The sequence below is a fragment of the Nicotiana tomentosiformis genome, chromosome 9 (assembly GCF_000390325.3).
Source record: "Nicotiana tomentosiformis chromosome 9, ASM39032v3, whole genome shotgun sequence".
Lineage (NCBI taxonomy): Eukaryota > Viridiplantae > Streptophyta > Magnoliopsida > Solanales > Solanaceae > Nicotiana > Nicotiana tomentosiformis.
The window spans coordinates 7,297,285-7,321,786 of NC_090820.1; the positions used below are offsets into that span (position 1 = coordinate 7,297,285).

The 24,502-nt window shown below is 33.0% G+C and overlaps 1 protein-coding gene and 1 long non-coding RNA gene across 2 annotated transcripts; one reads left to right on the top strand and one right to left on the bottom strand.

Moving 5' to 3' along the window:
* The first annotated feature begins 10,763 nt into the window (after window positions 1-10,763).
* Window positions 10,764-12,881, top strand: LOC104102243 (UDP-glucuronate 4-epimerase 6-like). Its single transcript, XM_009609909.4, has one exon. It carries the CDS (start codon window positions 11,104-11,106, stop codon window positions 12,454-12,456), a length of 1,353 nt encoding a protein of 450 aa, XP_009608204.1. The 5' UTR covers window positions 10,764-11,103; the 3' UTR covers window positions 12,457-12,881.
* Window positions 12,882-17,437: 4,556 nt separating this feature from the next.
* Window positions 17,438-19,285, bottom strand: LOC117278239 (uncharacterized). The gene is made up of 2 exons (XR_004508571.2): window positions 19,133-19,285; window positions 17,438-18,727 (listed from the first exon to the last, which is right to left on the bottom strand). It is a non-coding gene; the product is annotated as an uncharacterized lncRNA (long non-coding RNA).
* Between the last annotated feature and the right edge of the window lie 5,217 nt (window positions 19,286-24,502).

Consider the following 24,502-nt stretch of genomic DNA (forward strand, 5'->3'; position numbering starts at 1 on the left):
AGAGTAATACCCGTCGTCGTGGGAGGTTGACCATGTTGCTCGTCTACTGGTGGTATAGCACAGGTTCTCGAGTTTACTACGGCTGCGTCCTGAACGGGCTTGTGGAGGACGTTGGTCAGTGTATCAGTTAGCCAGGCCTCGAGGAGCTTCTTTATTGCTAGTGGTGCCTCTTGTCCCCCGGATGTGGAGGTTGTCTTACTAATAGATTCTGTGATGCTGCAATGGGGAGGGGTGATCCACCTCACCTAGGAGAGGCGTTGGGCGGTGTGTCCTCGTCCACTGCTTCAGAGCTTTCGTGGAAGATGTTCATGAGGTTTGTTGGGAGGTCGCTCATTATTCTCGTTCTTTCTTCTCTGTTACCTGTCATATCAGATCATGCATGCAGATAGGAAAAGGTTCTTATTTTTTTTACGTTAGTAACCAGTGTTGCTTGTAGATCTAGAAGGAACTAAATCTAGAAGGAATTAAAAGACTTAGCTAGAAAAGATGGCGCCAAATTATTTGACCAAAAAGCGTAACTTTCGGTTAACCTAGTAAATTTATATAATGATTGGTTAAATCTAGTTAAAGATAATAACTCTAGATGTAAACCTTAATGACGTGTGAAAGGTGGGGACAGATCCCGTAAATTATTGATGACAACAAGTGCAATATATTCTTAAAGTATGAGCAATAATGTAGGTGTAACTAACAATACATATCAATAAATGGCATTCAAGTAAATAAGGAGAATGATTCACCCAATAATGGATGGATTGGACGAATATTTCTTCTGACAATGATGAGTGACAGAAAGACCCAAGATTTTTTTGAACAATCCTCGGATCTGGTGGAAAGATGTGGAATAATATGAGCGAGAATCTTTGTCAAAAGGTAATCTTCGTATTTTTATATGTGGGAAGGAATCTTCTAATGAAAAGTGTTCTTATCAAAATGAATGTTACATGCCCCTATCATTATTTCTTCTCTCTATATATCTCAGACATTTTCCTATGAAATCCTAGTAGTACAAGTGAAGAGAATATCCACTAGAGTATTCTCTTTTAATATCCTACCCTGACAAACTAGTTGTTGCAGCTCCTGTCATCAATATTCACCCTCGACCTCGACCCTTGTTAACTTCTCGATTACGGCTCTCGTCGGCTTTTGTCGACATCTCGACTACGACTCATGTCTGACACCTCAGCCAATGACTTCGTTGCTTCCTGGTCCACCTCGACCGACTCTTTTCTTAATGTCATATTATGCTAAATAACCTTAGGGCAGATTTTGACCAATAGAGTATGTAAACCATAAAAGAAAGAAGAAGTGAGAAGTAGAATATTAAATGCAAAATTAAAGCTTTACATTTACCACCTTATATGATTTTCAAGATTTTTGCCTTTTACTCAACTCTTCTATACTCCACCGAGTCCATTTTATTTGATTTGTTGGTATTTTTTTGTGGTACATAATATTTGATTTATTTAGATATCAAGAAGAAATTAACTTATTTTTTTCAAAGTTGTCTTTGGAATAAAAAGCTTAGGAATATTTGTTATACTTTCAATGAACAAATTAAGGTTAATATGATTAATTTTATTATTAATTAATGCTAAAAGATGAATTCCTTAATATGTGTGAAAATAACTAAAAATCGATTATTGTGGACCGGAGGGAGTAGTTTTCTAATTTTGAGGTTTATTCGAAGGTAAATGTAGTAAACTGAGCTCGCGCAATCACCCCGTTATTTTCATACTTGTTACATCGAATCATTGACTTTAATACTAATTGTTGGACAAAATTAGTATGAAAATATTCTTAACATCGTATAATCTTGTCCTCTTTGAGTTAAACCTGCATAATTTTCTCCAAAAGACCTCACCCAATTAAGTGTATCCCTACAAATTAATTATATGTAACTTCTCAATCTTTTCAATTATCAGTGTGCTTTTTCCACGTAACCAAGATCTTTTATTTGCCCTTGCCTTTAATTAACGATCGAATTAGTTCCAACAGGACTGCGTGAATTCTATAGATAAAAATAATTTGGAAAAAAAGATCAGGATTTTTACGTCCACTTGTAATTATAGTTTAAAATTATACTTCGTTGTATTTCATAAAAATTTCGTTGGGGCCAGAAACAAATACGAGACTATTTGCTTATGATATGAGCGTGAAAAATATTTATGACAGTAGAATAGTATTTTTTTATCATCTTCACTGACTAATCTAAAGCAGGAATGGACCTAATGACAAAAAGCCTATATAGACGCGTGGAATCTAAAGTGAATGATAAATGAAAGGGGATGAATTTTGGGTTGCCAAAGTATATGTTAAAGAATTGTACTTCAACTTGTCCACTTGCTCATTTAGGACAAGGAAGCCTTCAATTTCTCCCAATATAGTAGGATAGTCCTATGGAAACTAACTATAATCTCAATTTTTATACGTTGACAATGTAATTTTTTTTATACTAGCATATCATCAAAATCTAATTATATAATGTAACAATAATTTATTAAAAAGTAAGATTAGTAACCTAAAAATTAAGACATGCAAGTTACCTATTTTAATAGGTTAAACATATTAAAAATATAATGTTTTTCAAACTGTCAATGCATAATTGCATATACCTTAAAGCCAAAAGATAAATCCTTTTAAAGTCAAAATTAATATATATGGTTCCATCCAGGCGAGGCTTGCTCAGTTGATAAAACGCATCTACCCACGATCATTAGGTCCTAGGTCCGAGTCATACTGAAGGGGAAGTGTGAAAACACTATAGATAATCTTAAATTGGGAGAGATATTTTTAAAAAAAAAATTATATATATATGGTCCACCTTTCACTTTACCAACCATAACTCAATGTTTTGTGAAAACAAGAAATAAGGACCATTTTCGATCCCCATTCTATGAAAGCTGTGGGCTTAGACTAAATCCTTGTAGGTGTACCCTAACCCTACAAAGAAAACACACAACACAGAGATTTATCTCGAACTTCACATCTTTTGTACATTTGTCATATTAGGAAAAACATTTCACTGATACTATGTCCCATAGTTTTTGTCAGCTCTCATTAAATTATATATTCATGGAATTTTATCGTCCTTCCACTGCAAATCCATAAGCTGTCATAATACATGATCCAAAAAGAAAACAAGAAAAAATTATAAGTGCGAAACTAAAATAACACGTTATAGCCATTCTTGAAGAATATTAGGTTAAGATTGCATTTTACCCCACCTCCTTATGAGTTTCAACATTTTTTTTCCTTTTATAATTGATCACCTAATTATTTTCAAAATGTTATGACTAGGTTCTCGTTACATAATTTTTCAGTTTTTTTCTACGTACATGTCGCGTATGAATAAAATCTCACATAAAAAGTAAAAAAATAAAAATAAATTGCTTATAAGGAGTTGAATACTTTTAATGGTGTGCGACTTTTGAAAAAAACGTGAGGGCTTGGAATGTATTTGGTATAACGAAAAATATTTTCCGTGGAAAATATTTTCCAACAAAATATTTTTTTGGAAAACAAGTAGTAATCTTACTCATTTTCCGGTGTTTGGTACGCAAATTAAGGAAAATAACTTCTCATGAGTATTCATAAATTATAATTTAGATACAATAAATATGAAACCATAAGCTTTCGAATCAACAACCTTCCGATCCCACAAATTTCATAAACTTCTTAACCGCTAAACTTTCAAACCCGGAAACTCTATAATTTCTAAACCCTCAAACTTCCAAACACATAAACCTCTGAACTCATAACTTTGTAACTCGTAAAACTTCGAACTTGTAAACTGAAAAATAAAAAATCAGAAATGAAAATATAAAAAAATTATTTCCCGTCATAATAAACACACCCTTGGAGCAAAACGGACAATCACATCATGTTAGGTGTATCATTTAGCTGTTTTAGCCCAACAACTGATATTAGAGCCAATGGTTTGGTGGGACTATGAAGATGACGGAATATGGCATGGGGGCTCGGCTTAATGCCTTTGTCCGTGTATGAGATTTATGACCTTTACCCGTAGCTTTGAAGACGCATAGACAACCTTTGGACTTTGGTGACCGTAAATACTCAAGCTAACATGGGTGATATACAATTAATCTCCAATTTAGCCTATAAATTATGATGGATCATGTGGCACTTAGTTCAAATAAGAGATTGTTAAGTGTGTATGAAAAAAGTCGCGCATGAAAAGTAGAAAAGAAAAAGAAGTTACTTATACGAAATTGAATACTCTTAATGGAATATAGAAACTTTTGCTATAACGCATTTTCCTCTTTAGTGGCCTTACGCAACAACAACAACAACAACAACAATCCAGCATAATCTCAATAGTGGCCTTACGCGACATTAATCAAAATTATAGTATATTTGGCCAAGCTTATAGAATCTGCTTATTTTGAGAAGTATTTTTTTTTGTGAGAATATTTGGCTAATTAATTTAAAAAGTACATTTGAGCAGCAATTAGTATTTGACCAATCTTTTAAAAAGTATTTCTAAATGTATTTTTCTTAAAAGTGCTTTTTGAAAAATGCTTCTCGGGATAAGCTACTTTTTTTTGTGTTATTCGAAAACTTCTTCTGCTTCATTTGGATAGTACTACTTGTCACATAAGGGAAATTCTAGAAGTACAAAAGTCTAAAAACAAAAGAGTTAGAAGCTCCCTATCTTTTCTTGGATTCCATTTCCGAGACAACATAGCCCCATCAAAGTCGACCTAATCCTAGTTCTTAACATCCATCTTTATTGTAGTCCTGTTGTCTAATTATATATGAGTAACTAATTTGTGGTTTCATTTCTTTTTCAAATTGGCTTCTATATACTGGAATGTAGGAAATGATTTCTTGATAAGACATAATTTCTCAATAAATTAGTTCGAAATTATTTTTATATAAGAAAACAAGAAAGAAGAGTAAATGATTGTCCCCGAGAATAAGTGCAATTAAAGTGTTTATGGACTGTGTGGTATATATGAAATTAATCCATTTTCTGAGGAAACTAGCTATTTCTTTTGTTGGGATACTATGAGCTTATTTTGGCACTAATGAAGGATGAGGGATATGAACTGAATATTTTGTATTAATCCTAGTATAACTTGTCTTCAACTCTAACGACTTCTAAGTAGACGATAACAATAATAATATAGCCAGTGTATTGCCTCAAGTGGCATCTGGGGGAGGTTAGTATATACGCACACATTACCCCTATCTTGTAAAAATAGAAAGGTTGTTTCCGGTCGACTCTCGGCTCAATGAAAGCAAAATCGTGTGACAAAGAACTACGGAAAGAGAAACAGTAACAATAGCTTGAAAAATAATATAATTAAAACAAAAGAAATATCATATAATAATAGCGATCTAAAAACAGGAAACTAGAAGTAGATAGAGGAGGAAACTTGATGTATCCAATTTTGTTCATATACTTTACATTTTTAACAAGGTACCATTGACACTTTTACAACTCAAACTTAGGTCTATTAATTTGACTATTTGAGTTTATCAATTTAATTCTTATTTCTGAGTGGCTTGTATCTCCCCCACCCCCACCCCCACCCCCACCCCACCCCAACACCAACCCAAGGCCCCCTCTCTATTGTCACAATTTCTTCTTCAATTAATGCTGTTTAAATCTTGCCTCCATGTGATAAAAAAGTGAGTTGATGTGTATGAAGAGAACTTTCCTTTGCCTTTCCCTATGGAATTAATTTTTCTGTCAACAACACCGACGGAACATGAAACTGTTTATGGGTTCCACTTCTCTGGCCCAACTTACGTGGTGAACGATAATAATACTCCCTCCGTTCCGGTGAATCTATTATCTTTTTGATTCATTCTAAAAAGAAACAACTCTTTCTAAATTTGGAGACAATTTTGCTTAAACTTACAATTCTAAGTTTAACCACACAAATGAGAAGCTTTTATAATCACACAAATACTCTGGGTCCTTTTTGACTTGTTTAGGACCACAAATTCCAAAAGTTTTTATTTTTTCTTAAACTCCGTGCCCAATCAAATAGGTTCACATAAATTGGAATGGAAGGAATATTTGGACTTAGTTTCTCACACTTAAAATATACAGCAATAAAAGGAAGAAAAAAAAAACTTAAAACAGGAGGGATTATATACAGCAATACAATCCAAATCATCCTCATCTTTTACACTATCAATTTATATAATTTAAATTTAAGTTATATTTAAATGTGAACTAGTCCTAGACACCACAAACACAATACTTATGGGTACCAAATGAACAAGAAATATTCTCTTTAAAATGACGGAAACTAGGATAATAACATTGAGTGCCTAGATAATTTTAGCCAAACCGTTCCATGTGATGCTTTTATAAAAAGACAGTTTTGTAAAATCAGCAATTCCATACATAGAATTAAAAGTTAGTTCAATGAATATGTTACGTAAACTACGCTGTGACCACCCATGCACATGCACGTTGTGCATCCCAGTGTATAGTGATGATAATATACCTATAGCTAAGGTTCAGTCTTCTCTCAATAAATGCTCGAAATTTGAAGCTAACAAATAAGAAAACATACAAAAAATAAGATATTGGTGACATTAGTTTCGTTTGTTTTGATAATCTTCCATGTAATTCCTATGATCTAACGTTGGATTCTAAAATGGATTTTTTTTAAGGAAATGAAGTGATCTTGGTGAAGGCATCATTGGAGCAACAGTAAAGTTATCACAGTGTGACCTAGAGATCATGAATTTGAGCTGTAAAATCAATCACAGATACTTGCATCGGAATAGACTACCTACATTATACCCTTTAGGATGCAGTCCTTTTTTGGACCCTGCGTGAAAGCGAGATGCTTCGAGTAACAAGTTGCAGTATTTAACGTATAAAGTGACCATGGTGGAATCAGTATTTGAAGAGGAACTTATCACCAAATTAATTAAGAATTATAAATCTGAAATACAAAGGTGAGATTGAATTTATCATAATGACACGCGGTATAATACCACGGAAATAAAGCAACACCTAGTACTACAAATAACAAACTTAAGGACTAAATTTCAACAAATACAAAATTTGAAGGACTAAACTGAAACAATTAAAACTTCTGGGCGTCCGGCTATGCAAGCTAAGAATTTAACTACTTTAACCAAATAACGGCTAAGAATAGCTATGAAAATGTAAATGGATAACTTTAGAATGCTTATACAAGTGTGCTAAACTACATATTAGATAGATTATAAATTTATAACACACTCTGTCTGCTAACAAAGATTGTGATAGAGTGTTAAGTACTCTTAATCTTTAACTAGACGTCTCGGGTTCGAGCCCTTAGTATGAAATCGTCTTAGTTAGAGAGCGTTTTATCCACCGATGTGGGACTTCTCCGGATTTAGGCCTCATTTGTTTGCACTTAATAGAAGTCTGAATCTTAATTATTCAGATCTCAGACATTAAGTGTGTTTGTTTTCAAAGTCTAAATCTTAATTATTCAGATCTTAATCGTTAAGTATTTTTTTTATTTACTTCACAACCACTTAATGGGTCTGAATAGGTCTGTATCATTAAGATCTATAACAGAGACTTAATTTCATTAAGATGCTATCATCCATATTCATTATTAACTACCGCCACCGCCTACCATTATCAACTACCATCATGCCACCCACCACCACCATCATCCTCAATCATAGCCGCCACAATTGTAGAATACCACCACCCACCATCCCCACCATCATCATTAACGACAACCAACACCCATCCACCTCAACTACCACAACTAACCACCCCATCACCATCAACAATCATAGTTGGTAATGCACATCATTATAAACTACCACCACCATCTTCCTCAATCACAACTACCACCACCACCCGCCATTATTAAATATCATCACTCACCACCACCCATCACCACCATCCTCAATCATAACAGCTACCACTACCAATCACCACTAGCTACTACCCTAAACTACCACCAACCATCGCTTTTAATCGGCATTCACAAGCACTACCGTTAGCCATCACCACCAGCAACTATCATATTTTAAAAAGCTATATATTTTAGTGATGTAATATTAGATTAATTAGTATTTTATTTGAATTTTATGTTTATTAATTTTCAAATAAACGTAAATTTTATACATTCAGATGTTAAAAATCAAACAGTCTTAATCATTTAGTATTCAGATCTTAATACACATCTTGATATTCAGATGTATACTCAGATTCGGATCTCTTAATCTTAATACACATTTTGATATTCAGACGTGTATTCAGATTCAAACGTCTTAATCTTAAAAAAAATAAATGAGGCCTTAGTCGAGCTCCGGTGTAGATACCGGATACTGGGTGAGAAACCAAAAAAAAATACACATATAAATCAACTCATTTTATTCTGTATCTTCTCATCTTTTCTGATTTTCTGCCTTTCCTTTTATAATGATTATTCCTGTTTTTTTCAAAATAAAAAAGAATTTATGTAGTATATTTTTGTGGGGGGTTTTTTGTTTTGGGGGGGGGGGGGGGGGGTAAGTATTGGGAGTTGGGATTGGACACAGATAAAGAATAGCAGAGAAGCTTCGCAATTAAGAACACTGCTTCAAAAAATGGATGGAGGTTAGTTTTATATTAACCGAATAACGGCTCCCCAGGAAAATTATTAAATGAAATTTAAAATAGAAACAGAACAAAATTAACCTTAGTGACAAAAAGAACCTTTTATCTTGTCTGAACTAAACCCAAGATCTAACCATTAATAAAATAATAGTTAATTATTAAAATTAACTCTCTCAGCTCTCAACTGTAAATTATTTTGTCGGTGACAAACGGTCATGCACTTTATATCTAATTTTAAAAAATAAAATATGGAAAAAGAAAGCAACAGAAGAATGTTAATAATTGAATTAATTAATTAAAAGTAGATAATGACTTTTCAGATTCTTTCTGTGAAGTTACTATTTGACTAATTGTGGAAGACAGAGCATTAAGTTAAATCTATCTAAGTGAAATTACTTATCTATCTTATGAGTTACTCCTCCTATTTACTTTAATTGATTTTTTATTATTTTCACAAATATTAAAGAATCCAATTTTTAGTATTATTAATAATAAAATTGACCATATTAACTTTAATTTGTTCATAGAAAATACAACAAATACTCCTAGACTCTTTACTCCAAGGTTAATTTTGAAAAAAAGAAGAAGTTAATTCATTTTTGATATTTGAAAAAATCAAATATTATGAACCATAAAATAAAGTCAAAAAATCCATTAAAATGGACCTGAGAGAATATTTTGCTTTATTAATTATGTAACTGAAATTTGATGAGTTAGTTAGCTTCATATTTTTAGTAAATCTTACTTGCTTAATTTTTTATTTTTGTTAAGAGGGAAATTCGCAGCCGCTACACTTGATGTGCATTGGATAAACCTCTCATGTGTAATATGCTAGTTTAGTAAATCTTAATTATGCTAGTTTTTTGTTGTGTTAGTTATGAAAATATCCTCAATATAGGAATTACTTCCCCTCTATATGAGAAATTTGTATAATCTTTAACAAATTACTACCGTAAAAGTGAGTGAAATATTTTTTTTTGGTAATTGTGATTGAAATATTTAGATTACCAAATCGGTATGTTTTTCTAAAATAAGTAACTTTCATCAAATACTGCAATAACCGTTACTATTCCGTTTTAACCAATGTAACAAAGCTATTTTTATTTCTTAAAACTACTATACTAAGCGAAATACAAAAAAAAAAAAAAAAAATATTTCAGTTGTCTAATGTTGAATAAGAGTAAGTCAAGGATCAGTGTTCTCATTTCTCATAAATTCCCCCATGTGTGTCTCACATGATTTTGAAATTCTTCTACACATCTGACTCAAATTTTAGCTGGCATTTCACCCCTTACATAAATGCAAGGATCAATTCTTAAATTTTTAAAAATTGAGGACAATTCATTAGCTTATTCCACCCTTATTTTCTTGTTTCTAGTATTCGGTATCCTTATTGAGGCTCGACTAAATTTGTATTTGCGCCGGAAAATTTCACAATCAGGGTGAAACGCTCCGAAACCAAAAGCGACTTTATACCCAAAACTCTGGTTAAGAATGAAGGAATACTTATCATTCCAGCATAACACTTATCGATTTATTAGCTCCTTCAGTAGAAAGCAACTCTTACTCATTCATTTGATATATTTTTAAAATTATATATAATATTTTGAGTGTCAAGTTATTATTATTGCTTGAGTATGACCTAATTATTCACTTTTGAGAGTCAAATAAAGTCTTTTCTTAACCACAAAACCTTAAGTTTCCTTGTTTATTAGACTCCATAAATTTTGATTTGTCCTATTTCATTATACCAAATTAATGTGACAACTTGTAAATATATCTATCTTCAGTTTTATTAAATTTTCCAAAAATGAGTATTCATTGTGCGACCAAACATCAATTACTTAAAATTTTACTTTAAAAATATGCTTTTTAGATCTTTCGTCATAGATAAACTTAGTTTGATCATTCAAAATGGGAAAGAAAGAAAAAAACAAAAGCAATTTATTTTACCAGAAGTACTTTTTACTAGAATAAAATATCTAACGAATAGTTTAACCAAATCTTATTCTCTAAAACATAAATTAACTAAAATGTATAATTAATCTAAACCCAACCTTCCTAAACCAATTCATATACTTTTTAATTTTTTTCTTTTTACATTATTTTAAAAAAAACAAAAGCAGAGTATAGAATACTAGAAAAAGAAAGTGGTCTCCAACCAACTACAACTCAAAATCTCTCTCCCTCTCTTTGGTCCACCACTCTTATTTCTCCCTCTCTTTCACACACACACACACACATCAATCCTTCTTCTTTCTTCCTTTATAATCATCTCTTCTTCCCCTTCTTCCCTAGGGGCTTGCTAAATCAAAGCACTCCCCATTTCTTCATTTCCCAAAAAAAACAAAACTCCCAATTCTCTCTTCCCATATTTCACAATATCACACAATAACTAGTCGTATTGAATTTTAATCCACTTCAAATTCAATCATCTAGCTCTTATTTCTTGAACTGATATCAACTCTGCATATATCAAAAGCTTAGTGTGAAATTATCGATCAATGGCGTCGCCGCCTGACACTAGCAAAACCACAAAGCTAGAGCGGTACAATAGCTATATTCGCAAAGTTAATAGTACAAAACTCATAGCTGCATCCTCTAAACTTCTATTTCGTATCACTTTACTAGTGGCGCTACTACTTATTTTCTTTTTTACTATAAACTACCCTCCATTAGCTTCAGATAACACTAATTCACACAACAACATTCATACCACCACCCACAACCTCCTCTCCTCCGCCTTCTACGGAGGCGGAGCGTCGTGGGAGAAACAAGTCCGTCGCTCCGCCACTCCTAGCCGCCCCAACGGCTTCTCCGTCCTCGTCACCGGCGCTGCTGGCTTCGTTGGGTCCCACTCTTCCTTAGCATTAAAGAAACGTGGCGACGGTGTTCTTGGCCTTGACAACTTCAATTCCTACTACGATCCTTCTTTAAAACGTGCTCGCCAAAATCTCCTATCAAAACACCAAATATTTATCGTCGAAGGTGACATAAACGACGTCGAACTTCTCAATAAACTCTTCGACATTGTTCCCTTTACTCATATCCTTCATTTAGCTGCACAAGCTGGCGTTCGCTACGCAATGCAAAATCCTCTCTCTTATGTCAAATCAAATATAGCTGGATTTGTTAACTTATTAGAAGTCGCCAAGTCAGCTAACCCTCAACCCGCAATCGTTTGGGCATCGTCCAGTTCGGTTTACGGGTTAAATACCAAAGTACCATTTTCAGAAGAGCACAAAACGGATCAACCCGCAAGTTTATATGCAGCAACAAAAAAAGCAGGTGAAGAAATTGCACATACATATAACCATATTTACGGTCTTTCTTTAACCGGGTTAAGATTTTTTACTGTTTATGGTCCATGGGGTAGACCCGATATGGCTTATTTTTTCTTTACTAAGGATATGATACAAGGTAAATCAATTAATGTTTACGTAACACAAGATGATAAGGAGGTGGCGCGTGATTTCACGTACATTGATGATATAGTAAAAGGGTGTGTTGGAGCGCTGGATACGGCGGAGAAGAGCACCGGCAGCGGCGGAAAGAAAAAAGGTCCGGCGCAGTTGAGGGTTTATAATTTGGGTAATACTTCGCCTGTGTCGGTGAGGAAATTAGTGTCTATTCTTGAAAATTTGTTGAGTGTTAAGGCTAAAAAGAATGTGGTCAAAATGCCACGAAACGGTGACGTTCCGTTTACTCATGCTAACGTGAGCCTTGCGTTAAGGGATTTTGGTTATAAGCCTACCACTGATTTGTCTATTGGGTTGAGGAAATTTGTTAAGTGGTATGTGAGTTATTATGGAATTCAATCAAGGGTAAAAAAGGAAAATGACCGTTCTGATGATTAAGGCACAACAAAGAAGAAACAAGTGTCTTTAATCATTACAAGGAGAAGAGGAGAATGTGAAAGACTATTTTACCCCTTCTTACAATATTTTTCCATATTGTTTTCTATTGATGTATTTGGATTAAATTATGTTACTTACTTGTTTATTTTTAGTATAGGAATAGAATTCTATATTTATAAAAAAAAATAAGAAAATCAGAGAAAGGTGGAAAGGCAAGTGTAGATCTTTGAAAGTGGGGTTGTAATAATGTATTTTAAGGCCTCGTTGGATGTAGGATATATTATGAAAAAAAAAAAAGAATGGGAAAAAAAAAGAATGGTTTCTGTACAAAAAAAAAATTGGTGCAGACCAACCTCTCTTTATATTCAATCAAAACTTGTAATATGTGGGAACAGCAATGATTATTACATTAAGTTTCTCCTTTATATTCTTGGGTAAGTTGTGGTGTTTTTTTGTACTTTGATTAATCGGATTCGTGGAGCTTAAAATCCACTAAAAAGGAAAAAAAATATTGTCAAGGAAAATTTTATTCTCATTGCTCAAACTTGAAATCTCCTCTAATGGGAAGAGGGAAAAAAAAGATTGGCAGAAAAATTTTATTCTCGTTGCTCGAACTTGAAATCTCTTGCTAATGGGAAGAGTTGCATTCATCTCACCACAATCTTGATGGATTGCTATTATTATTGTTAATATGAAGATAGAAAATAATAATAATTACGTCTCAATCCCAAACAAGTTGCGTTTCGCGATATGAATATGCATTTATTTTATTTAGCTTGACTAACACTATTATAAATACTAAAATAATTATATATATATATATATATATATATATATATATATATATATATATATATATATATATATATATTTTTTTTTTTTTTTTTTTGAAAACGTGTGAGCCCATTGAATACAACTTCTCTTAAACATTGGCATTGGACTATTGGAGCTTGTGGAAACGTGGCTAATATGACAGGTCATTTATGGAACCTTTAAAATACTCTTATATATTTATTTCATAGAGAATATATTATTAACTGATAAAATTTTATAAATTTCATATTTCATTAGTTATATTATAAATATTACTCAAAGTAACAATATAGAACAAGGAAAAACAAGCTAAGAGATATAGAGAGGAAGATAGATTCTTATTTCTTCTTCAATTGTGTGTATTTTTCTATCTATTACAAGGCCTTTATATAGGCATGAAAAGTGAAGAAAAATATGTCATTGAATATATCATTAAGCATTTGAAAAGATCATGGAGGAAGAGTAGACATCCACTATAATTTAATTTTTCTTATAACACTCCCCATTGGATGTCGATAGATAATGTGCCTCGTTAAAACCTTATTAGAAAAAAACCCTATGGGAAAATAAAATCTCGTGAAGGAAAAAGAGTACACATGTTTCGAAATACGCCTTTTGATTGCCTCGTTAAAAACCTTGCAAGAAAAATCCAGTGGGACAAAAACTTGTAAGGGAAAAAGAGTACAACGCGTATTAACTCTCCCTGAGCATCAATTTACATCCTTGAGCCTTCGCATCCCAATCTTGAATACTAGTTTCTTAAAGGTTGACGTCGGTAGAGATTTGGTGAACAAATCAGCCATATTATCACTTGAACGGATCTGTTGCACATTGATATCGTCATTCTTTTAAAGATTATGTGTGAAAAATAACTTTGGTGAAATGTGTTTTGTCCTATCCCCTTTTATGAATCCTCCCTTCAATTGGGCTATGCATGCTGCATTGTCTTCATACAAAATTATGGGTAATTTGTCACACTTCAAACCACATTTGTCTCGAATAAGATGTATTATAGACCTCAATCATATACATTATAGACTTATTTCATGAATAGCAATTATCTCAGCATGACTAGATGAAGTAGCCACGATTGATTGCTTAGTCTATCGCCAAGATATGGCAGTGCCTCCATATATAAACACATAGCCTGTTTAAGATCGAGCCTTGTATGGGTAAGATAAATACCCAACATCGGCATAACCAACAAGATCGGGACTACAATCATTGCCATAAAATAATCCCATATCGGCAGTCCCTTTTAGATACCGTAATATGTATTTGATTCTATTCCAATGTCTCCTTGTAGGAGCAGAGCTATATCTTGCTAAGATATTAACTGAAAAAGTTATGTTAGGCCTTGTAGTGTTAGCAAGATACATTAGTGCACCAATTGCACTAAGATATGGTACTTCGGGACCAAGAAGCTCTTCATTCTTTTTTTGAGGTCGGAATGAGTCCTTATTCACATCAAGTGATCGAACAATCATCGGAGTACTTAAGGGATGTGCTCAATCTATGTAAAACTGTTTCAATACCTTTTCTATGTAGGCAGATTGATAACAAAAGTCTCGTTTGCCAAATGTTCAATTTGCAAACCAAGACATAATTTTGTCTTTCCGAGATCTTTCATCTCGAAATACTTCTTTAAATAATCAATTGCCTTTTGGAGTTCTGTAGGAGTTCCAATTAAGTTTATGTCATCAACATATACAACAAATATAATAAACTCCGATGTTATTTTCTTTATAAAAACACATGGACAAATGGTATCATTTATATAACCTTCCTTTAATAAATACTCATTAAGGCGGTTATACCACATTCTTCCTGATTGCTTTAGACCATACAAAGATCTTTGTAATTTGATTGAAAATATTTTCCGGGACTTCGAATTATGTGCGTCAGGCATTTTAAATCCCTCGGAAATTTTCATGTATATCTCATTATCAAGTGAGCCGTAAAGATAGGTTGTAACCACATCCATTAAATACATGTCAAGCTTTTCATGGACAGCAAAACTAATGAGATAATGAAACGTTATAGCATCCATAACAGGAGAATACGTCTCCTCATAATCGATACTAGGCCTTTGTGAAAATCCTTGTGCAATAAGGCGTACCTTATATCTTTGTACCTCATTTTTATCATTCTTTTTACGTACAAAAACCCATTTATAACCAAAGGCTTAACACCATTTGGTATTTGGACTACAGGCCCAAAAACTTCACGTTTCGCAAATGAAGTTAATTCTGCCTGGATAGCATCTTTCCATTTTGGCCAATCATTTCTCTGTCTACATTCAACAACAGATTTTGGTTCAAGATCCTCATCTTGTTGCATTATTTCAAGAGCGATATTATAAGCAAAAAGGTTATCGATAACAATATTATTTCGGTTTCATCTTTTTCCCGTTGAGACATAACTTATTGATATCTCTCCATTCTCATTATTTTCAGGTACCTGAACCTCCCTTGAGGTTTTATCATTTGTTATGTCTCTGTGCTCTTCTTGAGCCACTACCTCTATATTATGATCACTTTGATCATGTGCTCCTTTTCTTTTTCGAGGATTTTTATCCTTAGAACCGATTGGTCTACCACGTTTCAAGCGTGGTTTAAACTTATTTGCTTTAATTGATTGTCCTACCGGGATATCAACTCGAATTGGAGCATTAGTAGCTGAAATATGTGACTTAGTCACCCTTGGTAGGTCAGTGAATGCATCTGGCAGTTGATTTATAATATTTTGCAAATGAATTATCTTTCGAACCTCTTGTTCACATTGATTTGTTCGAGGATCTGAATGAGATAGTGATAATACATTCCAATCTATCTCCTTTCTCAGCTGCTTATTTTCTCCCCCTAATGTTGGGTATACTGATTCATCAAAATGACAATAAAAAAATCTTGCAGTAAATAAATCTCTAGTCATAGGCTCCAGATATTTTATAATAGAAGGAGATTCATACCTAACATATATCCCCAACCTTCTTTGGGGACCCATCTTTGTGCATTGTGGTGGAGCAATTGGAACATATACCGTACATCCAAAGATTCTAAGATGGGAAATATTTGGCCCGTGACCAAAAGCCAATTGTAATGGGGAGACTTTATGATAACTTGTTGGCCTTATCCGCACAAGTGCTGCTGCATGCAAAATAGCATGACCCCATACTGAAATGGGAAGTTTTGTTCTCATAAGCATTGGTCTAGCAATTAATTGGAGGCGTTTGATCAATGATTCTGCTAGACCATTTTGTGTATGAACATGAGCAACCAGATGCTCAATTGTTATCCCAGTTGATATACAATAATCAGTAAAGGCCTGAGATGTAAATTCACCAGCATTATCAAGACGAATTGTCTTAATTGTATAATCTGAAAATTGTGCTCTTAGATTTATTATTTGAGCCAACAATCTCGCAAATGCCATATTGCGAGTTGATAATAAGCACACATGTGACCATCTTGTAGATGCATCTACCAAAATCATATAATATTTAAATGGTCCACATGGAGGGTGAATGGACCCACATATATCACCCTGTATACGTTCCAGAAATGTAAGAGATTCCGTCCTAACTTTAATAGTTGATAGTCTAATAATTAATTTGCCTTGAGAACATGCAGCACAAGAGAATTCCTTAAATTGAATAATCTTTTGGTTCTTCATTGAATGTCCATGTGAATTCTCAATTATTTTACGCATCATAGTAGAACCAAGATGATCCAACCGGTCATGCCAAATAATAAAATTATCTTGATTAGTAAACTTTTTATTTACTATGGCATGCGTTTCAATCCTACTAATACTTGTGGAATATAAGCCGGAGGAAAGGGCAGGTAATATTTCAAGTACATATTTCTTACCCGACTTTATTGTAGTAATATAAAGATATTCAATCTTTTCATTATTTGTAGTCTCAATGTGATATCCATTTTGGCGAATATCTTTCAAACTTTGTAAGTTTCTTTGAGACTTACTACAATATAATATTTCATTAATAACCAAATTTATTCCTCTGAGTAGTAATAAATTTACTCTTCCTGAGCCTTCAATTAATCTTGTACTATCAGATATTGTATTAACATTGGCTTCTTTCATCATCAAATAAGAGAAACATCTTGTATCTCTTAAAATAGTATGTGTTGTAGTACATCATAAGATCTAACTGAAGACTGGGGAATTTCCATATTCTTCATAAATAAACAAAAAGTACATCATAATAAATACGAAAGACTATAAATAAAAGAAACATTAGAAATTACACGAAGAATATAGAAACTAGCATATATGATACTTTAGGAAAGTACACTTAAGAAGAAGAAACTACATAAAGATATAATATGAAAATAATAACTTTTCTTAAAGCTTTATTCCCCAGTAAGATAATCAATTCCTGAGTCAATATCCTCAAAGAAGTCTCCAGCTTCTAAATGAGTAATATTTGCAAGGCCTCCAAAATCATCATCTTTACATGCAAGATTTGCCTCAGCATCATCATATTTGTTTGAAGGGTCTGTTTTATCATCATCATTTTGAAAAGTCAAGTGTGCCTCCACATTGTTATCTTTTCTTTTATTGGATGCTTGATAAAATTTGACAAAATGGTCAGGTGTACGACAAACACGTGCCCAATGACCTTTCATACTACACCTGTGGCAAATATTAACTCTGTTTTTCAAAGGATTATTTTGAGGATCCTTATTGTTCTCTTGTTTATTTTCGCCATGATAACGATAATTATTTCGTCGCCTTCAATGTCCTTGTCCACGTCCACGACTATGGCCACGGCCACGACCACAATAATGATTTTGTCTTCTTTCAGACTTTTGAGTAGCTGCTACCATATTCACTTCGGAAAATGGTGCAGATCCAGTGGGACGAGTTTCATGATTTTTCATTAAAAGGGTATTATGTTGCTCAGCCACCAGGAGGCATGAGATTAATTCAGAATATTTCTTTAAACCCTTTTCACGGTATTATTGCTGCAATACCATATTTGATGCATGAAAAGTAGAAAGAGTCTTTTCCAGTAAATCCTCATCATTCACAATTTTCCCACATAATTTAAGTTGGGAAGTTATCCTGAATACAGCAAAATTATATTCACTTACAGTTTTAAAATCTTGTAACCGTAAGTGAATCCATTCATATCGAGCTCTTGGCAATATCGTTGCCTTAAGATGGTCATATCGTTCCTTCAAACTGCTCCATAATGCAAATGGATCCTTTAGGGTTAAGTATTCGGTCTTTAACCCTTCATCGAGATGATGACGAAGGAAAATCTTAGCATTTACTTTATCCTAGCCTGATATTTCATTTCCTTGTATAATAGTATTTTCAAGAGCTTTTGTAGCAAGGTGAATTTCAGCATCAGTGACCCATGATAAATAATTCTTTCCAGATATGTCAAGTGCCACAAATTCAAGCTTCGATAAATTCGACATAATGAAAACTATCATAAAAAAATAGATAAATTAGAAGCAATTTGGATAATTATGAAACAAGAAAAAATAATAATAAGTCATGTAATATGGTATTCATATTTATATAAACAGAATTTACCAAATTTTTTAATCAATAAAATTAACCAAAATTTTTTGTGCCAAATTCTTAATTGAATTAAGAGAAAAATAAACAAAAATAGAGGTAAACGCTCAAGTGTAATTATGGAAAAGTCTTGTTACGAAATGATTTAATATACGTATTCTATAATTTCTTATAATATCTTAATAACAATTTTATAATGATCTTACAATCTAAATTAACTGGTATATGTGCAGATTAGCAATCAACCTTGGGAAAAAGAAAATTCTCCCGACGTAATAACAATGATATGACAACTTTAAAAGAAACATACCAGAAAGCAGAGTGGTGGTAGCTAGTGTGTGCCGGATCGGACTTGAGTAGAAGCTAATTCGTACTGATAACGTATTATAAATATTACTCAAAGAAATAATATAGAACAAGAAAAAATAAGCTAAGAGATATAGAGAGGAAGAGAGATTCTTATTTCTTCTTCAATTGTGTGTATTTTGCTATCTATTACAAGGCCTTTATATAGGCATGAAAAGTGAAGAAAAATATGTCATTGAATATGTCATTAAGCATAGAAATATGTCATTGAATATATCATTAAGCATTTGAGAAGATCATGGAGAAAGAGTAGACATCCACCATAATTTGATTTTTCTTATAACAAGTTATTCTTATTTCTGTTACAGTTTTTACTTAAGTAAAACAAAATAAAACAGTTTACATTACTAATATCAAATAGATTATTTAAACTGAATCAAATCCAAATTATGTTTTTATAACAACATAGTAAAACTTCTATTTTACACAAACTTCTTATTTTCATTTTTATTTGAGGAAAACAATTATGTTTATAATATAGTAAAACTTTTTTATATCAATCTTAGTTGTTCCGGTATTTTGGAAGCTATAGTAAAGTGTTTATATAAAACATATATTATAACATAAACTAAAAAATTAATTTTCAAGAAAACTTGACCATTATAATAAAATATTGTTATAGAGAATATTTGTTATAGAAAGGTCTGACTGTATTACAATACTTTAATATCAAATGTACATAAATATTAATTTAACAAAAAGTTTGTTAATATGGCATAAACTATTTTCATGTAAAATGTACTTTTCTATTGAAATGTTATAATGATAGAGTGCGCACGAGAAGTGACAATAGTCTCCACTAATGATACTGAGTATCAAAGAGAATATTGTTTTTCAAATTTTATGAGAGATTCGCTATAAGATTTTTCATTAAATAATTTTCAGATCTTAGACACGAATATAGGAGTGTTGTTAATGAGTAAAATTTTGAATATATAATTTTGATTCACTATAAGTTTGTGATTAATTTTTAATAGTTGATTAAAGATTATATTTAGTGAACGATAACTTGGTTAAATTGATCACAAACTTTTAACTTCAGTTGGATATATGAGAAAGTATTTACTTCTATAAAATTTCAATAAAATCTAAAATTTTCTTAAATCAAGATGATAACAAATAATATCGATTTTATTGAGAGATCTAAAAAATATACAGGGTTAACAAAGAATTTGTAGAGATAACATAAACCTATTTTATTTCAAGATTAGGAGGATCCATGAAAGTTTAATTGTAAGACATAAAAAATATTCTTAGCGTAACAAAAGGATAAACTAATATAAAAATACTGTAAATCCAACAACCTTATCTGAACAAAAATACAAAAATCAAATAGCAACTTTATGTAGAGCAAAAAAATAAGATTTTTTTTTTTTTTTACATTAGAGTAAATTTGCCACATTCAACAATTTAAAAATTTAAACTGTTAAGATTGGATAAGTTACTGACAACATATAACAAGGTGATTAAAACTTTAAACGATAACTATTAAATTGATAACATAAACTGATTAATGTTGGTCAAATAATATCCATCTTTTTGAGAGGTTTTAACCAAATATTAAAGTGAAATAGTAAGATGAAATTTTATATTAACATATCATCGGTTGGTTGACAAAAAAAAAAATCATCGGCACCCATTTTTAAAAGTTCACAATATGCAACCCAGCGCTTGGGCCATCTCATAAAATAGACTTAGTAATATATATATATATATATATATATATATATATATATATATATATATATATATATATTACTAAGTCTATTTTATGATTTGCCTATACAAGTGGATGCTTGCGGATGGGTTGTCCTGTAGTCGTCATTTGCTCGTCAAAGTTCAATATTACTACTATATTACAAATTTTATACATCAGCAATAGTATAGCTGCAAATTCCTTTTTCTTTAATTATTTATTATATACAATTTGACTTCTCAAGTATATATATAAGTTATGGTAAGATCAGAATTAATAGCTTGCAAAAATCCAAGATTCACTAATATCACTAGTCATCTCAGCTGTTAGAATCTCAAAATGTATGTGTAAGAAAGTTAAAACATCAAAATATTCTTTAAAATAAAAAGGCAAAAAGAAGAAATATTGAGGTAATGGAAAAAAAGGAAAAGAAAAATTCTTAAACGTCTGGAAAAATCGTAGTGCAGCTGCCCGACAAAATTCCTTTTTAATTAAGTAAATAATGGTTCTGTAAAGTATTAAGACAGGAAAAAGTGACATATAATCATATACTTCACATAATAAATAGTAAAAAGATAATTAAAGACATGATTAAAGTGAAGGAAATATACATCTTTAAGAATACGTCAAATGAGTAATAACTATTTTAGTAGGCCAGACATGATGTGTCTTTTTTCTTATTTATTTTATTATTGTACAGCTAATCATAAAAGTTTAGTATTATTTTTTTTATGTTGAACACTTGTATATTCTAGAAGATAAGCTTCATATATTTTACTACATCTAAATGTATACTGTATACCTTTCAAGTATTTCTTTAATTTTTGAAGTAGTTCTAATTCCATTCTTCTTTCGATATCGACGATCTAGATGGAATAACTTTGTAACGATCCAGTCGGTCGTTTCGTGAGTTATAGCCCCGTTTTCCCCATTTCTATTTCTTTTATGCTCTTAAGCTATATTATGATATACCAGGTTAGTTGGTTCGGGCCCGGAGTGGTTTCGAAGTAGAATGAGACACTTAGCTAGCGTTTGGCCATAGATTCCCAAATTTATTTTGAAAAATCTGATTTGGGTGAAGTTTGGTTTGAAGATGAAAATGTGTTTGGACATGATTTTTCAAAACATATTTCACTTTTTATTTGAAAAAATATGAAACATGACTTATACCCCACAAGTTCTAAAAACTATCACAAATACCCAATAGTACCATTATCACAAACCATAGTCCTGAACATAAATAAATTTGGTACAAAATTATCATTTTTATAATGAACTATATAATCATTAATTATAATGAAATCACATTAGAGAATTACGGCTCCTAATTAAAAAGAAAAAGTTAACTGATATGAGTATTCAGAAAGCCATTTAGCCTACAAATCAGAAGCAAAAGTAAGATGCACAAAGGATTGAGCTGATAAGGGAGCATATTCATCAAATATTTAGTTGGTCGTAATAAATGTGGGTTCTTTTATAAACTATAAAAGTTGAGGGTAATATTTAAAAAAATTTAAAAAATGTAACGGTCATGTTTTGGCCCAAAATCAGCAATTGAGGTGATTTTGGGATTTTGAATTTGGGATTTGGGATTTTGCCAAAATGTGGGCAAAATCTATGACCAAACATGTGTTTGTCAAATAAATTCCAAATTTATTTTGGCAAAACTCATGGCCAAACGGGTCCTTAGTCTCTTTTTTAGAACCTTAAGTTGGAAAAGTCAACCGGATATTGACCTATGTGTAAACGATCTCGGATTTGAATTCTGATGGATTTGTTAGCTCCTTTAGGTGATTTTGGGCTTAGAAGTGTGTCCGGAATGTGATTTGGAGGTCCGTGGTAGAATTAGGCTTGAATTGGCGAAATTTAAAAATTTGGCGATTTCGGTCGGCAGTGAGAAATTTGATATCGGGGCCGGAATGGAATTCCGGAAGTTGGAGTAGGTTCATAGTGTCATTTGTGATGTGTGTGAAAAATTTGAGGCCATTCAGACGCGGTTTGGTTGGTTTCAACATCGGTTGCCGAATTTAGAAATTTAGAAGTTCTTAGGCTTGAATCCGAAAGTGATTTGATGATTTGATGTTGTTTTGAGTTATTCAAAGGTTCGACTGAGTTGGTATGTTGATATACGACTTGTTGGTATTTTTGGTTGAGGTTTCGAGGGCCTCGAGATGATTGCGGGCGGTTAACGGATTTGTCGGAGTTGGAAAATGTAGCTGAAGCTGCTGCTACTTCTATTTTCGCACCTGCGGAAGAAAGAGTCGCAGGTGCGAGGCCACTGGTGCGCGTGGGGAGTTCGCAGGTGCGGACAATGCTGGGCTAGGCAGGTTGCGTAGGTGCGAGTTGGAGGTCGCATCTGCGAGCCCGCAGGTGCGAAACCTGGAGCGCATATACGGAAAGGAAGATGCTGGGCAGGTTTCGCAGAAGCAGAGGAAAGTCGCAGGTGCACTTTCGCAGGCGCGAGAATTTGCTGCGCAGATGCGGAAAATAATGTGAGGCCAAGGCTGGAGCGTAGGCGCGAAGGATTTGGCCGCACCTGCGAGCCCGCGTGTGCGAGGCCTGAAGCGCACGTGCGGAAGGTGGGGAATTAAGTAGAGTTTGCAGATGCGGAGCCTTGGCCGCAGGTGCGGTCCCGCAGGCACAGAAAAAGATCCCGCATGTGCAAAAACCTGGGCAGAAACTATAATAGAACACTTCGCGAATTTGGCTCATTTCCACCATTTTCAAGTTGGTTTGTGGAGCTTTTGAAGTAATTTTTGAAGGGTGATTCAAGGGCTATCAGTGAGGTAAGTTGCTTGAGCCCTAATACTTGTATATACGGTGATTTTCCGTTGTTTAGTCATTGTAATTAGTGAAAATGAGGGGTTAGGGCTTGGAATTTTTGGAGAAGTAATTTAAGGATTTGAAGGACCAAACGATGTCGGATTTTGATAAATTTGGTATGGTTAGACTCGTGAGTAAATGGGCTATATAGTTTCATAAATTTTGTCAGATTTCTAGACATGGGCCCGGGGGCCGGGTTTGAGCCAATTTCAGGTTTTGGTTTAATTTTGTAGCTTTTCTATTGGAATTCATTCCATTAGCGTATATTGATGGTATTGTACTGATTGTGGATGGATATGGAGCATTTGGAGGCCAAGTCCAAAGGTAAGAGCATTGCGGGGTAGAGATTTGACCGGTTTGAGGTAAGTAATAATTGTAAATCTAGTCCTAAGGGTACGAAATCCCAAATTTTGTATCATTCTACTATTTTTAGTTACGCACATGCTAGGTGACGGGCGTATGGACGTGCACTGTTGGGGATTGTGACTTGGTCCGTCCCGTAGCAACTGTAAAGTTGAATTTTTTGTTGAAACTACATGATATTTATATGTTTTAGAAAGAGTTTCTGTAAATTGGGCTGAATGCCATGTCCGGGCCTTATACCAGTGTTGTTTGGACCCTTAGGGGCTTTTTCTTACCATCCTCTTATTGTTTTCGATTGAAAATCCATACTCAGTCATGTTTATACTTGTTTACCGCGTAACTCAGTTTTATGACTCTATTTTGATGCATATAAATGTTTTGGGCCGAATGCCTTGTTTTACTGAAATGCCCGAGTGGCTTGAGAGGTTTATG